The sequence below is a fragment of the Thunnus thynnus genome, chromosome 12, assembly GCF_963924715.1.
Source record: "Thunnus thynnus chromosome 12, fThuThy2.1, whole genome shotgun sequence".
In the NCBI taxonomy this organism is placed as follows: Eukaryota; Metazoa; Chordata; class Actinopteri; order Scombriformes; family Scombridae; genus Thunnus; species Thunnus thynnus.
Genome location: NC_089528.1, coordinates 6,139,377 through 6,156,839, shown reverse-complemented (window position 1 = coordinate 6,156,839; position 17,463 = coordinate 6,139,377). Strand labels below are relative to the sequence as shown.

General features: G+C 39.4%; 2 protein-coding genes across 3 annotated transcripts in view; both read left to right on the top strand.

The window, feature by feature from the left end:
• Nucleotides 1-8,631, top strand: part of LOC137193670 (solute carrier family 12 member 7-like) — a 37,149-nt gene extending 28,518 nt beyond the window's left edge. The window contains exons 18-27 of one of the 2 annotated variants that reach the window (XM_067604973.1): nt 96-264; nt 714-909; nt 1,436-1,605; nt 2,162-2,293; nt 2,503-2,610; nt 2,909-3,025; nt 4,448-4,617; nt 5,289-5,303; nt 5,580-5,713; nt 6,675-8,631. In XM_067604973.1, the coding sequence (XP_067461074.1) occupies nt 96-264; nt 714-909; nt 1,436-1,605; nt 2,162-2,293; nt 2,503-2,610; nt 2,909-3,025; nt 4,448-4,617; nt 5,289-5,303; nt 5,580-5,713; nt 6,675-6,766 (1,303 nt within the window). In that variant the 3' untranslated portion in view covers nt 6,767-8,631. The remainder of the gene's footprint in view (nt 1-95; nt 265-713; nt 910-1,435; nt 1,606-2,161; nt 2,294-2,502; nt 2,611-2,908; nt 3,026-4,447; nt 4,618-5,288; nt 5,304-5,579; nt 5,714-6,674) is intronic. The other variant, XM_067604974.1, reaches the window with a different exon arrangement.
• Nucleotides 8,632-16,428: 7,797 nt separating this feature from the next.
• The window catches only part of col15a1b (collagen, type XV, alpha 1b), a 55,080-nt gene continuing 54,045 nt past the window's right edge, over nt 16,429-17,463 (top strand). The window contains exons 1-2 of the mRNA XM_067604983.1: nt 16,429-16,733; nt 17,049-17,113. Coding sequence (XP_067461084.1) covers nt 16,723-16,733; nt 17,049-17,113 — 76 coding nt within the window. The 5' untranslated portion in view covers nt 16,429-16,722. The remainder of the gene's footprint in view (nt 16,734-17,048; nt 17,114-17,463) is intronic.

Below are 17,463 nucleotides of genomic sequence, written 5' to 3'. Positions count from 1 at the left end.
CTTTATATGTAGGTGGTTTGTATTTATATTATCAATATTTTATTATTGATGCTTATTCTGCATGTTGTATATCACTACTTTGTGTCTCCCCTCAGACCTCAGCTGCTGGTGATGTGTAAGCTGGACTCAGACCTGGCGGTGAAACATCCTCGTCTCCTGTCCTTCACTTCGCAACTCAAAGCAGGGAAGGGACTGACCATCGTCTGCTCAGTCCTGGAAGGAACCTACATGACCCGGGGAAATGATGCCAAGACTGGAGAGCAGGTTTGTGCATTGGCACTTGTGAATCATTTTACTTGCTAGTTGCTAATTTTGTCTGTCTGCTATTAGGTGCTGGGCAGGTTGCAAAAAGTGTGTTAACCAGAACTTTTTCGCTGAATATAGCTGCCTGCTGCAGCTGGATACAAAGCTTGATGAGAGTGAAGTTGTGGCCTGAGAAACCAAGACAATGATCCAAAATAGACTAAAAGACTCACATTGCACTTCATTTGTTCATTTCAGTCATATGTTCCATTTATGATATAAAAATATTGATTAGTGCAACTTTAAATTATGAGAACATCAACTGCTTTACATCTCAAAGGCACCTGTTTAACTATTTAAAAGTAAGTAGACTAAAAGCTGCCAAATTTAATGAATGACAGCCCCTCAAAATGATGTCCACAATACATCATCTGAAACTAGTCTTGTCGTTTATTGTCCTTTCCCTGCAGAACTTGAAAGCAGCCATGGCTGCAGAGCGGACCAAGGGTTTCTCCCACGTGGTTGTGTCATCCAACCTGCGAGATGGTTTCTCCCTGCTCATCCAGTCAGCAGGACTGGGAGGAATGAAGCACAACGCCGTCCTGATGGCTTGGCCAGCAGCTTGGAAACAAGCCCGGGACTCCTCCGCAAGGAGGAACTTTATAGGTAAATTACACAGGGGCATGTGGTAAAATAAAATAATTTCATTTTCAGTTCATTCATTTAGTCTCACCTCAGTAATTTAAAAATCCTGTCAGTGGGGTTGACATTTCAATGGAAGGGTTAGGAAGTTTACCAGAATCAAGTGTCATAATTAATCCTCAACCAACACAGAATAAAGCAGATAATTCTACATTATTAAGTAAATTAGATGGTATGTATACCTTTAATACATTAATTCTATACATTTTACACACATTTGAATTCCTTCTGAAAGATATTTCGTTCATTTCATATTTCAAATGGGAACTTTTCTCAGACCTTTCTAACAACTTTACTGGTATGGTTTATCATTTTAGACAAGGGTCCATGAGTTTGAAGACATAAAGGTGTTGTAGCCTTTATTTGCAATCAGGAAACAAACAGAGGACACCTTTCTCTCCACAGGAAAAAAAAAAACACAGGGCAGAGACTCCAAAGGGACACACAGAACTAGTGTGGCTCATCACTCTCTCTTTCTCTGTCCCTCCAGAAACAGTGAGGGAGACGACTGAAGCAAATCAGGCTCTGCTGGTTGCTAAGAACATCGACCATTTCCCTAGTAACCAGGAGCGTCTGAAAGAGGGAACCATCGATGTGTGGTGGATTGTACATGACGGTGGAATGCTCATGCTGCTGCCGTTTTTAATAAGTCAGCACAAGGTGTGACCTGTCTTTACTTTGTTCACTTAAAGATTATGTGAACTGAATGACGCCTGCTATTAAAGAACACACATTTAGATTGGGTAGATTGACAAAGAAGACTCTAAAAAGTAAGGAAAGTGTAAAAAAACAATGTGTCCGTTTTTGTTATTTTACTTTTTGAATGTCTTCATGAACATTGTCAAAAGTAAACAACACAGTTGGTATTGCCGATATTTTTAGTTTCAAAAGTTTTCCTGCTGGTCCTTCTGCTGGTTCTTTGGCAGAGATTAAATAATACAACTTCTCACCAGCTGACATAATGGCAAAGCATTGTGTACATTCGGTAGTAGCTGCCATTTTGACTTCTCTGGTACCAACACTTGGGCACTTAACTTCACCCATTACAAGGTAGTAGGCAAGTGTCATGACAACACACACAGTACATTTAACCTACATTGGATGCATACTTGTCCTTTACTACTTGCAAATACAGCAAGTGTGGACATTGTGGTGGACTCAGTCAATTGTCTCAAACTAGTATCTGCTATGTAAATGACATCTCCTATCTCTGCAGGTATGGAGGAAATGTAGAATGCGAATCTTCACGGTGGCCCAGATGGATGACAACTCCATCCAGATGAAGAAAGATCTCCAGATGTTTCTCTACCATCTACGCCTGGATGCAGTGGTGGAGGTGGTGGAGATGGTGAGACTGGCTGCAATCATTCATTTAGTTGCTCATTCTTCTACTTAGTTTTTGCATCTAATGATATTTGATCCAGGTGACAGTCTTTGTCTTACCAAGACACTGACAGGGTTCCTGTTCACTTTAAGCTGCTCCAGATAAGAACGTTACATAATATGACAATATTTTTATAACTTAATGATGCTGAAATCATAATATTCTGTTCCTAGCATGACAGTGACATCTCAGCCTTCACCTATGAGAAGACGCTGGTGATGGAACAGAGGTCTCAGATGCTCAAACAGATGCAGCTGTCCCGCACTGAGAGAGAGAGAGAGGTACAGTGACACTCACACGAGAACAAATGTCATGTCATAAAAAAATGTACATATGAAGTAAGTATTCAGTGAAATAAATTTAAAGCTTGAAGTATGATGACTTGTGACACATGTTAAAATAAACAATTAAAAGAAAGTGTTACTGAAGTACACTTAAATAATCTGTCAGCAATGCTATAAAACACTACAAAAACTGCTTACTGCTCTGTAAAACTGTCTGTGGTCTACTGTGCTGCTGTTGACCTTTGAACTCTTCCTATGACCTGATGCTTTTGTTGCAATTGGATGACGTGGTCAGATTCAGAGCATCACAGATGTATCGCGTGGCTCCATAAAGAGGAAGAAGTCATCACGTGTTGACACTTCTTCCCTCAACATCCTGCAGCCCCCCAGCATGTGCATACCAGAGGATGAGGTAGCCACGGCAACCGAATGGTGTCATCGCTTCATCCATTTATCATGCCATCCTTTCTCGACATCATCATCCTTTCATGACGACCGCAGTGCTTAAAGACAGTGCTGTCTGGCTGAGCTCAGGAATGATGTTCGGGTCCTGATGACGGCAGCCTCTTCATCTTTATTTAACTCCACTTTTTAAGTTTGCTGTCTTCCATCCTTCCATTCATCCTCATGTAGATGCTGCTGGCACAAAGCTGCCACTAGAGGAAGACAAATTACTCACTGAGTGCTTTTAAATGTGCATCAGAATCGGGTCCAGTGTTTTTTCAATCCACTTGCTGCTGCTGCAGGATTACTGACCATCTGGGAAACAGTGATGACTCCGACCTGCAGCAGTATTTTCTAATGAAATCCATCTGCCCCATTCTGTAGGAGAAATAAGATTATGGTTTGCTCCCGACAGAGTTGGAACTGAAAATGGATAATAATGTGTGGATCATGTTCCTCTCTCTGATTCAGAGTTTTGCAGTTTGTTTTGGGTCCTTCAGGATCCCCATCGTATTGTTGGCAGCCAGTAGTCTTTGAGTATCTTTTCTATGGTTTGGATTTGTGGTTTTATTCCTTTTTGACCCTTAACACTGACAGGTTTGACCTTTTGAGTGGGAGAATAAGCAGTGCAGTTTCTGACATGGAAGAGCCACACCAATAACTATATATCTCTTGCTAATATAATCATTGACATTTTTCTTAATTAAAGTCACTTGGAGTAAAAATTCCACCCATTTAACACATCAAAGTTTATTTACATGTGTTGGTGAGTACTACTGCATATGTGAAAAAAGTTGTACTCGTGGGTCCAGAGGGAGCTGTGTGAAATCTGATAAATTGCCTCAAGTGATGTCACTTGGTTGTAAAAAAATCTGGTGGTGTGTAAACAAAAGTGAGGTTATCAGATCACTGTAGCCTGCTCCTTATCTCTGCTTGAGGCTAAAAGTTTGAAGCTACATTCACCGCTACTAGCATAACAGACCCGAATGTCTGACTGAACTGTCAGTGGTCAAGTTGCATTGTGGGTAATGAAGGCGCCAGGTTTTGGGAAGGGAGAAGAGCATGTGGAATAAAAAAGATGATATTATGACGTTACTGGTGTGCTTTTCCAACCGGCTTGTACTGTCATCATCATAAACCTGCCTCTCACCTCACCTGACCTTTATCCAGTAACATCCACACGAGTTCTCATTTTCTCTTCATATTTTCATGTCCCTCATAATTGTAAATCAATTACATAATTGATGCCTCAATGACATGTAAAAAGCTTGGGCTTCATTTGTTACGTAATGTTAATTAGAAAATGCTCAGCAAGATGAAGCTTCCATTGTGAAGTTTCCATGACTGCTATATTTACTCTCCTCACTCACTCTCCTGGTATTTTTTTTAGGCCCAGCTGATCCATGACCGGAACACAGCGTCTCATTCTACAATGAATGACAAAGCTTCAGGGGCCACACCAGATCGCGTCCACATGACCTGGACCAAAGACAAACTAGTCAATGAGAGGAACAGACACAGAGAAGGCATGGGAATTAAAGACGTGTTTAATATGAGACCGTAAGTAAATGCAACTCTGCATCTCTTGTTTGTTCGTTTTGACAGTGTCTAACATGTTGAACCTGTTTGTATTCAACTAAATATGAAAAAAAAACTATGATTTCTTTGTTACACTTATTTGTTTCACTTACAGTACCAGTCAAAAGTTTGGACACTTTCCCATTCATTCCCATTGAATGAGAAAGGCTGGTACTGTAGATCATCATCATTATTAACTGTTGTATGTATTCATAGATGCTGCAATTATACTACATAATGTGTTATAGCATTATGATGGTGTCTCATTACATTATAGAAGAAATTTTACCTTTCAGAATATTTTAGTCTTTATAGGACAGTGAGCATAAAGGAAGCTGGCCAAAATAAGTTTTGATGAAGAGAATGTGCCCACTCCCCTCAAACGGGTTCACTACATGTAAAAGCAAACTGATCTGCTCCATCTCAGGAATTTCAGCACTTATTTTGTCCCTTAAGTCCATTACATAATTTTCCTATTTAACAATGTTGGGTGGCTTATTTTGCAAGAAGCGACTGCATCTAGATCATCTAAACAAAGCTGAGTGAAGATCTCAAGACAATCAAATCATCTAAGTCGCTGACTGTCTCAGAGAGGATCAGCTCTTGTTTTTGCACTAATGTTGGATGTGTTGTTTTTTTCTCCCTTCCTCTAGTGAGTGGGAGAATCTGTAAGTGACTTTACCTTTCACTTTGGTTGCTTGCATGTGCACGAACTCTATATGCTTGTGCATGTGTGTGAGAATCATCACGTTAGGGCGCATGATAAAAAATATAGAGGCAGTGATGTGCCTGCTATGCTTGCCTGCAAGATCAGATTGCCAATCACTCGTACTGTGCTTCCTGTAGATTAATGATTCAGATTATACTGAAACTGCTCAGACTTTGTTACACATGGCAATATATTGTTTGGAACTTATGCTCTTATCAATCTCTTATTAATCTAGCAACCAGACCAACGTGCGCAGGATGCACACTGCTGTGAGACTGAATGAGGTAGTGGTCAAGAAATCCCAGAATTCACAGCTGGTGTTGCTCAACATGCCAGGCCCACCGAAGAACAAGAAAGGGGATGAGAACTGTATCCTTTCAAAGCTCATTAGTCGCTCATTCAGTCAGTCTGTCAGCCAATGAAATGTTGGCAGATTAAAGGATAGGTTTGCAGTTTTTCAAGTCTGTCTTAAAACAGTTCTCACATGACCAGATGTACATGGAAAGAGTTTTAATTGTTCCTCTTGTCCATACTGGCTGTGAATAAATCACTACCTAAAAAAATTTCAATGTAAGTTCAACCAAAGCTAATATGAGGCTTTAGCAGTTAGTTTGACAAACTTCAATCTTCAGTATCTTCAGTATAAGGCTGTACGAGGGAATTTCATACTATAAACATAGTAACGTTGAAAGATAGTTGCTTTATGTGTCTAGGTCAGACTGCTGAAGCCTCATATTAGTTCCAGCAGAATTTCAAAGGGCATTTTTGCAAGGACTGTGTATTTTGTCCCCCATCACTTACATTGAAATCATCTTAAAATAAAAAAAAGGAATGTTGTAATATAGGCTTGAAAACATGTGAATCCATCCTTTAAAGTCGTTTGCATATAAATTAATACTAAGGACTGTTTTTGATGCTGTATGTTGTAATGTAAAGACTTCATAAAAACTGTGGAGCATGTCCACAGTAAGCTGGACAAATCTTTTTCTGTCTGTATTGAGCACATTTTTTTTTTCGATTCTCCAAGTATTAGAGAGTTGTTTGGATTGTTTTATTGGTGAGCTGATTGGACCCTTATTAACTTTCCCACCATCTAAATATTCTTTTAAAAGGTCATCGTCATTATAGTTTTACAAATACAACAGCAGCTACTTTTAATGCTTAAATGTTTCTTGAATTACTCTTAGAGCACTTAGGAGTCCTTAAAGTTACTTATTTTTAAGAGCTTCTCCTTAGTCGACCAGTTAGAAGCTACTTTTAGCCTTAGGATCTTTTTAATATGCCCCTGCTGTACAGTGCTGTATGTACTTAACCAGAGTGTGTCTCTCAGACATGGAGTTTCTGGAAGTTCTGATGGAAGGACTAGACCGCGTCCTGTTGGTTCGAGGAGGAGGTAGGGAGGTCATTACCATCTACTCCTAGCGCCAAGAAGTTCCTAATTATTTGGAATGGCACTGGAAGAAAACATGGCTGGACAGTGGGACCGCAGAGGGCCGGGGTGGGTTGACAGAGGAGGACATGGCTTCAAGGTGGGACATGGACAATAGTGTTGGACAAAGGAAGCACAATACAAGCCCTCAGTGCAACTTTGTGTTTTGGAGGACCGTGGTCGCTGTGAAGGACAGGGGAGTCTGCCTGCAACACAGCCTGAGCTCAGTGCATCATCTGGGGGCAAGGAGGGCTCAACATACCCCATCCTCCTGGGACTACTTAGCTCCGCCACATCTTTACATTGTAAGATGACAAATGTGTAGCTGCCTTGTGGAGATATTATTTCCTCACATAAACTGTGTTTTCTGAAAGACATGTCATTTTAATTTAACATGTTTTATTGCTTCACCTGGCACTTGGTGAAGATTAAATATAGCTTGTTGTCATTTTCAGCATTTCACTGAATTTGGTAGCTGCCAATTGATCACTGGTTTCACCAAGGAATGTAAACATTAGCTGACAGGGTATTTATTCATTTCAGTGCTACTAATGATGGGATCAGTTGAACATGTTTTTAAGACATTAAATTTCACAGAATATCATGTTTGCCTCGTATCACTGTGTCAGAAGTTAAAGCCAAAATTCCATTGCTTACTATCAGACACTTTAAAGGGCAAAGGTGGTAGTATTGATTGTAATCAATAGTTTATATTGTTATACACTGCCATTGCTTACCAACTGTTTGTTGTCACAGATAACATTAATGTGCCAAGTGTGATCAAAAAAGAAGAGATAGTGAAAATGTAAAAGAGGAACAACAATGGTTGTGATTTTAGTAAATATTAGTTGAATTAATGATGTATGTGATTGACTGTTTTTGTATTGAGCCTGTGCTGTATAGTAGTGTTTCATTTAATTTAACTGTTTTTTTTTAAGTCCAGCAGAGATATTTTCATCTACAATGTGTCATGTGTTAGTTCAACAAAAATGAAATGAATATTAAACAAACAAAAAGAGTGCACAAGAGCGTTGAACACTGAGTCTTTAGTCTGATATGAATTATATTGTTTCATATGTTTTACTGGCCCTGTAGATGGACTAATCATGAAGGCAACATAAGGGAAATGGCAGGAATGGCCAGCCCAGCAATACTTTTTTGAAGTTTAGGTAAGGTTATGGTTGGGGAAATATGTTGAAAATGGTTGACAGATATGAAGCTGTTGGAAATGGAACACTTGCTTCACCTATCCATCCACTACAACCTACTTTCCAAGACTTTTTGCAGTAAGAACATCATACCACTTCCTGCTGTGCCTGTACTGAGCACTTCAGGAGGTAACCAAGCGGCAACTACCACGGCTCGAGGCTGGAACCAATGTGGAAGTACCTTAAAGTGTAATGCAACTGACAGCTCCTATGCAAACCAACAGGTGACATTACACCTCGCTTCGTTCATCTTTCTATACAGACTATGGGGGTAACACATTAGAAAAATATGAATTGGCTGTTTGAATAAACGCATAATGCTGTGTTTTTTCTGACAGTCTCATGCTGCCACCGCTGTATGAGCCCCTCTGCTGCACCAATCACAGCCTCCTCTCATGTTTCAGCGTCTTGTGAAAACATTAAGGAAAGTTCTGAACTTCAGGATGTACATTCAGCTCTTACAGTAGGTGATAATGTGATGTGATCCAGCTTTAATGCTAGTCCAGAAAGTATCATTATGAATACCAAAACTATAGTTTTGTGTGTTGTTATGAGCGATACTGTACATAATTGTACTTATGGATCAGACTTGTTTTTTCTTCTGTGATACTAAACACACATTTTGCATTACTAGTACAATTAAACTCCCCTTCCACTCAAAATATGTTTTTCTTCTTGTTCCTATGATTGATTTGAGCTTCACTGTGCAGAATGATGTACAGTATGTGAACATTCATCTGCTGAAGAGTTTAAAAAAATATATTAAGTATTAAAAAATATATTAAATCTGAGTTTAAGGATTGTACCTACAAGCATGATTTGTGCCATCACAACTAGTTTAGAGCCAATCATGGTCCAGAATGAAACTTATACAAATGTGATCTGTACAGAAAACTTGAAGCCTCCAGTGGACACAGTGAGAACAGACTTTTCAGTGAGGTAGAGTAGACAGGAGTAGAGCTGTAGGGACATCTTGCATCTGGCACTTAAACTTTTAAATTAAATAAAAAACATTTACATATTCAGATACAAAATTTAAATTTTACCACTGTGGCCAAAATCAGAGACGATTATATATATATTTATAGTACTATAGTATGTTCATCACATCAGAGCTTTAGGAGAACATTTGTGTCTATAAATTATTTCCCACATAATGAGTTTGAGAAAAGTGTTTGTTCAGATCTGGAAGGAACCGCCCATAACGTGACACGAAACATCTACACACACATTCAGACAAAAGGCAGGAAACATCAAAGCAGGGAGTGGGTGTTCAGAGGAAATGAAGCTGCATGACTGTATTTTGGCCACCATGATTTCTCTGATTACTTTCTTCTCATCTCAGCTTTAATTTACCTTCCTGTTCTTTTGACCCAAATTTTAATGAGAGTGTTTATTTTATTTATTTTTTCAAACATGAAACATTTTTTAAACATGTCAATTAGTAAGTGAAATCTAATGTGTCAAAATCTGGAAAAAAAAATGATGTCACCTTTTTGTTTAATTTTAGTTCATGTAATTGCATCCCTAATGAGTTAAAAATCATTGATTTTCTAATACATACATAACATTCATTGGGTAATGATATATTTTACAGGTTCTTTCATTTTAATTTTATCTTTAATTTCCGGGAAATTTTCAGAGTAATTTTCAGATATTTAAGAGTTAATTTCTGGGACATTTTACAGAGCGGGTTATTCTTGTTAGATGTACTACTTTCCTGTCTGACCCAGATGAGAGTCGAGCTGGGTTGTTGTCATCTCTTACATAACTGGTCCAGCCTCGGTTTCCAAAAATCAATTTAATCCTAAAATCATCATTGTCTCTTAGCTCACAAAAGAACAAAGACAATCTTGGTGCTACAGTAAGAAGCTTTGGGGAAACTTGGCCCTGGATAAATGGCTTCCTGTTTGTGCCACAGAGTGGTTAGCTGAGTCAGCGCGCACAGAACAACAACAAAAACAATCCCGGTCTGATGCTCTGATCACTGTCTGAAGTACAACTCTGTTACACTCTCTGCCGTCTGTAATCCTCACTCTCTGCTCGGTGTAAAGTACAGGCTGTCTCGTACTAAGACGCACAACACTACAGCTTAATTTGATACTTTATTGTTTGCCCAATGGAGACCTTGTCTTGTGGCCGGGATTCACATAAAAAAACGGCAATGACAAGTGTAACTGAATAAAAGAAATTCACAGAGCTCATGAAAAGCAAGAACGGAAAATGATGGGTTTGCAGAGGCTTAATTTCTGTAAATGTAGGAGGCTTTTTATGATCCAGAGTTTTGCAAGATTTTTTGCCATCTAGAAATTCTTCCTTCTGTTTTGTAAGTTTATGTGAAGTTGCATTAGACATGCAGCATACAACAGTAATCCTCCCAAACTGGCTCAAAAGTAGGGTATATGGGTTGTAAATGGCAAAAAACATAAAACTATGCTTGTGTGTGTGCATTATGAGAGCGTATGGATGTGTTTTCTCAGTGAGATGAACTTCAAAGTTAAAAACAGGAATAGCAATTTCATTCAGAACAGACAAGCACAAGACGAGCCTCCTGACCAGCTCTGTACAGAGGCTCTTTGAATGGAGGGCTTCATGTAGGCTACCAGTTATAAAAATGTTACAGCAACACAAAAACACAATGAATATGTGTCAGTAACTAGACTGAAGTAGGTCATGCTGAATATTCTTCATAGTCAATGTTAGAGTGCTGTTAAAGCAGAGTTTTATCACCTGTCAGTGTGTTACAATAAAAGGTCTGATTTAAAGTCTGATTTAATGAAAATAGTTGCTGAAAATTTTCTTGTCAGTTGAACAACTGATTAACAAATTATTTCAGTTCCGATCAACATATGCTACTATTGGCTGTACCCAGTGAGAGTAAAGCCCCTAACGTTATCATTTGTTTTGTGCATCAAAAGTGAGCTACTGTAGTTATTTATTTTGTTGGTTTTTATTTCTGTGTCATGCCAAACATTTGGTCCATCCTACATGGGATTAGAAACTCCTCTAAAGCATCATCCATCAAAAATACATACATACAGAATCAAAAGAACTAAAACTAAAAAAAAATTATATGAATAATTCAATCTACAGCTATTCTAGCAGCTCTGTGAAAATTTACTTGGGCACATCAGTGTTTTGAGCTCAATGCTAATGGATTTTACCATTTACAAACATCCTGGATGTGCATGCAGTGCGGGGCAGAAAAGACGTAGCCACATATCATGATAGCGTATGGACTATTTCTGTATTCAGAAATAAAGCAACTTGCTGTAAAAAAAAACAAAAAAAAAAAAAAAACAGTAAAATTACTGTTTAGAGGTGAATTTGTGTGCAAGACTCATCCTTTTTTTTTATTTTTTTTAAACTCACAGCCACCTTTCTTAGGCATCTGCCAGCTCAGGCTAGCTAGCATGACATATATTCCAGTAAGCAACAGCAGCTATAGTATCAGTGATAACGCTAACACAGGCTGCACAAAGTTAGCTCTAGTGAGAAATAAACTGAATGACCCAAACCACCAACCAACAGCATGGGTTAAAAGCACAGAACCTCCCCACACACAAAAATGTTAGCATAAAAAAAATTCAGAATTTATGTAGCATGCTGCTGTATGTTTAGCCTGCTGTTTGACTGCTGCACAGCACAGACAATCATCCTGGTTACTACACTTGTAACATTAATAGAAAATCCTGCCGGGTCCTCAAAATATATCAGACACCAGTCTGTGGTGTATAAGCTTCATTCATAAGGAATTGTATCAATACAGGATTTAATCAGTATTATTGATCAGCCACAGTATCATGAAAGAGACTCTGCACACATGTTGGATTTTTTGTCGCTGAAAAATTTTAAGCTTAACAAACGCAATGCATTTTCAATCCAAAATCATCAGTTTGCACAGCTGTCACCGAGTCGCACACTGAAACTCTAAACGCACATCAAACTGATCACAAAAGCATTGATCATAGTCTGACAAACTTAACAATAGGTTCTATATACAGTCTATGGTCTCACCTTAAAAAAGGGTTCTTTTCTTACAGTTTCAGTGTAAAATCAGCCGACGCAGGCCGCACACCAATGACGTCACAAAGCCGCCTACTACAACAGAGCCCAGACTTCTTCAGCCCCGGCTGAAGGCCAGGCTGACCTCCAGGTACAAATCCTGTTTTGCCGAACCGACAACAAAGCCAGGTTCTTCCTGCTCCTCCCTGCCTCCACCTCCACCACCGCTCCAGATGGCCGCTCACTTCCAGGTTCCCCACTCAGCGCCACCTGTACCGTCCTTTATGAATCATCCTGGTTCTCCTCCGTCGATATTATTTGTTTACAGCACCCCTTTTTGCCTCCTCCTGCCACAGCTACTATGACTCCCTCGACTCACCTGCTTCTTTTCATTCATTCAACTTTACATCTCAAGGTGTCGTTGAGGTCATGCCCTCATTTTCAATGACATTGACTGACTGTATCAACTGCTTTGCCACAGTGAACAATTTTCATTGCAATCACTTCATATTGATTCATTGCTTCAGGGAGCCTGGTGATTTTCCTCATCATTAGTTGATATGTAAGGAAGCCACAGAGCTCCCTCCTTTCTAACCCCCTCCGTTTTGTATTTGTTTCATTTTCATCTCATTCCTGTGTCCGCAGGCTGCACAATCAACTCCTGCACATACATCCTCTCATCCCGGCATCCTTTCCTCTTCCCTTCTTTCAGCTGCAGCTACCTCAGCGCTTTCGGCTCCACCTGCCCCTGCAGCTCTTTTCTTCTCTTTCTCTTTCTTCCCATAGCCACTACTGGTCCTGCTGTTACCTCAGCCACAGTCGCACCACGGTGCTCCCTCTACTGGACCCACTCCATTTCCTCCTGTTCTATCCCCCCCCATCCAGCCCTTTATGAACCTCCCAGCTCTCATCCTACCCCCTCATCCCTCGACACCCCCAAGTGCTTTCCAAGACAACCGCACTACCCAATCCCACAACATCCGGCTGTGCTCAGACGCAGCCGTAGGTGGTTCGCCTCCGACCAGCCACCTGAACGGTCCCCACCATACACATCTACGCCAGCCGAACAAATGTCTCCATAAAACTGTCCTCAGGGGCACCATACCTAGCCTTGTTTCACGCACACTTTGGCATGTTATCTGTAAGTCCGAACAACATCTTATGCCAAACGTTCGCCCCTCACTTCAGACTTCCTTGCCCTCTACCAAACTCTCCGCACAGGAGACAAAGTCAGTCCACATTCCTAACCGTACTCTGGCCAATTCTTCCACACGGGAGCCGCTTCAACTGCTTCCAAATAAGAAATCCCAGACCACCTGTTAGAATTAAATAAATAAAACTCTCTACCGCTAGTCTTCCCAAGATTCTATACCTACCTCAGCGACATTCAAAGAGCCCATTCTTACTTAGTCCAATGAAGTTAAGTTTGGGGGATGACGAAGCAGAAAGCTTCTAGATGCTCCAGCCTCTTTGTGATTCCATTTGGTCCCCGGTCATCCCCATGCCATCGACCCCCTTCATCCGTCTCCTTGACCCCCATCCAGCCCACCCTACACTATCCTCATCCAATCCTGAACCCTCTCGACAATCCAAATAAAACTACTTTTTATGCCGTTCAAATGGCGTGTTCTTTGTTCGTGACATTTTCTATATTATTGATATGGTACATTGAACAAATCCACCTTTCTTCTTCTACACTAGTCTAGTTTCAACATTGAGTGGTAAAACACCAGATGTCAACTGGGCATATTAAAATCTTTGCTTTTTAGTTGAATCATGTACAACATCAAGTTCTGTACCATATTAATATTTTATTACCCTAAACATATGCAGTTTTGGTTTAGTCCATATGTCATTAGCTTGTCTTTACTCTCTGCAATCACAGTTTCTCCTAAACAATGTTCAGGAACCACAGCCATCATCTTCCCACAGCTTCCGCTGACCTTCCAGCAACATCTGACGCTTTGGCTAAGCAGTGTTTTTTAGAGAAACTGCCTTTCTTAGAGCTAAATCTGGAATCAAAACTAAAGAGGGAAAACACAAATGGCTCAGGGAGGGAATGTAGTCTGCAAAGAGGGAGACAGACAGAGGATGAGGGGGGAAGAGGAGGAAAGGGAGGGTACCTTTCTTTTCTTCGAGCCATTATCATTCCAGCATTCCCTAATAGTCGGGTGTTAACATCACAACATGGACAATTTCACTGAGACTCCCTCTGACCTTGTTGACCCCTGAAGCTTTGTCTCCGTTGGCTTGGGAGAGAAAGTGGGCCAGTTGTTTCTGTGGTCTATTTAATGTGTTTTGTAATTTCTTCAAGAACAAAGATGGCTATTCTGTGAAAGACTTGTGAAAATTATGTTAAACTCATCCAGCCTGAGGCCACACAGACTGATGATCACTATCTGGTAGTTGTCTGTGTTCAGTTCTACTTCAAATTACTGTTGAACACTAAGGCCAGACTGCATAAACCCCAATTCATGATTAAATGATGATTGAACTGAAGGTAATAACTGACAGCCAGTTTATTTATATATGATTTATTCATATGTTTCAGTCATTTAGTCTTACACTGAATTTTACAATCTTTTCATGAGAGTGCTATAAGAAAATTCTTAAAATGTACAATAATAAGCATTTTTGGAAGTCTCTATCTGTCTCTGCACCTTCACCCATCATTAGTCATGTGCTTTTGCGCAAGTAACTTAAACCCCAGACTGCTCAAACAGCTACACCAACGTCATTAAAAAACCTTGTATCTCCAGTATATTGACTTATAGCATAAACAACAAATACCTATTTACCAAGGCTGGATTACCAACTGGGAAAAGGGACCACAGACCCTAAAGGCCCCAAAAATCACTGTGCATCACTTTGCTTTTGGTAATTTAATTGATAGCTTATTTATAACACAATACACTGTAGCTTCAGCCTATACTGTTCAGTATTGTATTGTATTGTATTGTTTCCAACTGTGAATGCAGCTCTGCATTTTTTATACACTAGCTCTAATTGTCTCTGGTATTGTTTATAGACTTTTTTTTTTTTTTTTTAATTTCAAGATCTCAAGGTGGGTCTTGTTTCATTACTTAATGATGTGGCCCTGTCTTGTGGAGGGCCCTTAACTTTAAAGTGAGACTATGCATCTTTTGAAAGAGGAAATTGCTCAGACTTCTTTTAAAATGAAAAGTTTAATTCATAAGCAATAAATCACACCCTTGCTTAGTTCAACACACTCAGGGGTTTTGCAGCTCCAGCCTTACTTGATCTGGTATGACCAGAAGTTTATGTTGGCTAAAGTTAGCAAATGTTAAATAGATATTGCTGTGTAACTGACATTACTCAACTTGCTGACTTCATGACTCTTCTTTATTGTGTTACACTATGCTTTAGCGTGCCACAGATGAACATTTCAGTGGTTTTATCACAAAAGTAAAACAACAATTAGACACATCATGCGAACTTGTTTAATGTAATTGCCAATTGTGGCCAAAGTGGCCGCTGTTTAGCAACAGTTACATAGTCTTGTTTTATGGTCTTTATATTCTTGTCTATATCGTATAGTCACATGGTACATATCCTTAAATAAAGTTGGGTTTAATTTGGGGCTGAAACTACTGATTATTTTCATTACTGATTAATCCTTTTCTCGATTAATTGTTTAGTCAGTTAAAAGTAAAAAATAATGAAAAAATGGCATTCACAATTTCCCAGAGCCCACTGTGATGTCTTCAATTTGCTTGTTTTGTCTGAGATGTCGTCTAAAACCTTAAGATATTTAGATTGAAGAAAAAAAGTAAATGCTCACATTTGAGAAGCTGGAACCAAAGAATGTTTGGCATTTTTGCTTGAAACCGACTGACTGAAATGATTGATCGACTATCCAAATAATTGTAATTTTCTTTTGATTGACTAATTGATCAGTCGTAGCAGCTCTTGTGTAATTATATTGTCACCAATTAATTGACATGTTCCTGAGGACAGGCAGTGTTATTACAGTGCAGGAGCGCTATTTGGCTTTGGATCTGTGGGCATAATGAAGATGCCATATTATGTCTGTTTGCACTGTGCTAAATTGGAACTTGGAGGATACAGGGAACATACATATAGGATACACAGAGGGTGGGAAGTGGGGGGTCAGTAGGGGCCCAACAGCAACTTTTTGCCCCAGGACCACATAACAATTTAATCTGGCCATGCTATTCACTATACATTCTCATTTATTTTTTCATTAACTCATTAAAAATATATTTTTTGAATGAGTATAATATAATTAAATATATTCTTTTTTTAGTTTAATTAATCATAATTGCACTTATGAAATAAAATGATCTGAACAGGACTGAGCATTAACATATTCTCAGTCAGATAGCTACAGCAGATAGATGTTCAAATAGAGACATGAGAGCCATACATGTACATGTACGTCATACCATCATTAATGAAAGGAAATTGACTCAAGCGGCAGGTTAGCAGAGGGTCCTCTGACTGAGTTAAGGGAGGGATCTTTTTTTTTTTCTCCAAGGGAGTCAAATTTCCCAACTCTGTGGGCCTGAGAGTCACTGGGCTCAGAACTGAGAGAGCCTTTGTACTGTAGAGAGAGAGAGGGAGAGAGAGAGTGCAGTGTGGCTTCAGGTCTGCAGAGTGGAGCAGAGGGACCACGGAGTTTGACGGAATTTCATCACACACATGCACTTGGAGTTCACTTCTAAACTGGGATTTTTATTTATTTTCTTGCTAAAATGTTGCAAGGGTAAGACACTTTGAATATTACATCCATTGGGTTTTGCATGTAAAGAAAGCAGATTGCATTAAATTGACTTTACCTCATATTTCATACCTTCACAAAGTGCTCCAGTTACACCTCAGAGTAGACCTGTGATGCAGTAACATTCTCCTCTATGTGAAGTATTTTATGTGAAAATAGATCTACACTGAAGCTAATTTCACTCACATTTCACTATTGCCCTTATCCTTTAATACACTTTTTTAACAACTATTTTCTATGTTTTGAAATCTACCTAAAACTTTACAAAGTGCAGCTTACGTGACTGATGTGCCTCCTCAGGTGGTCTCTTGCCCTGCTCCTCGTCCTGCTGTGCTGTCTGGCCGCTTCCCTGCAGGTTATAGAAGGTAAGATTCATGCTGCTGACGCTCTTTCTCAACACTACAGCTGTAAATAAATAAACAGCTGGAATGGATCTTTGAGAGGATAAAAGGGGGACAAAAACAGTTTGGCGCTGACCCAACAACAAAGCTTTATTAAAGTAGTGAAATGTAGCTCTACCTCATGTTGAGGATACATCCCACTGAATGATAACCATGGACAGCAATTAAATATGTGCCACAAATCATCTTGTAATTGTAATTGATTTCATTTCTTTGATGATACTGTGTCTTGCCTAATATGACTCCCCATATCATTGTAGGGGTCAATAAAGTCCCTCTGTGACCCAGTAAAATTAAGAATAATTGTCTTTTTG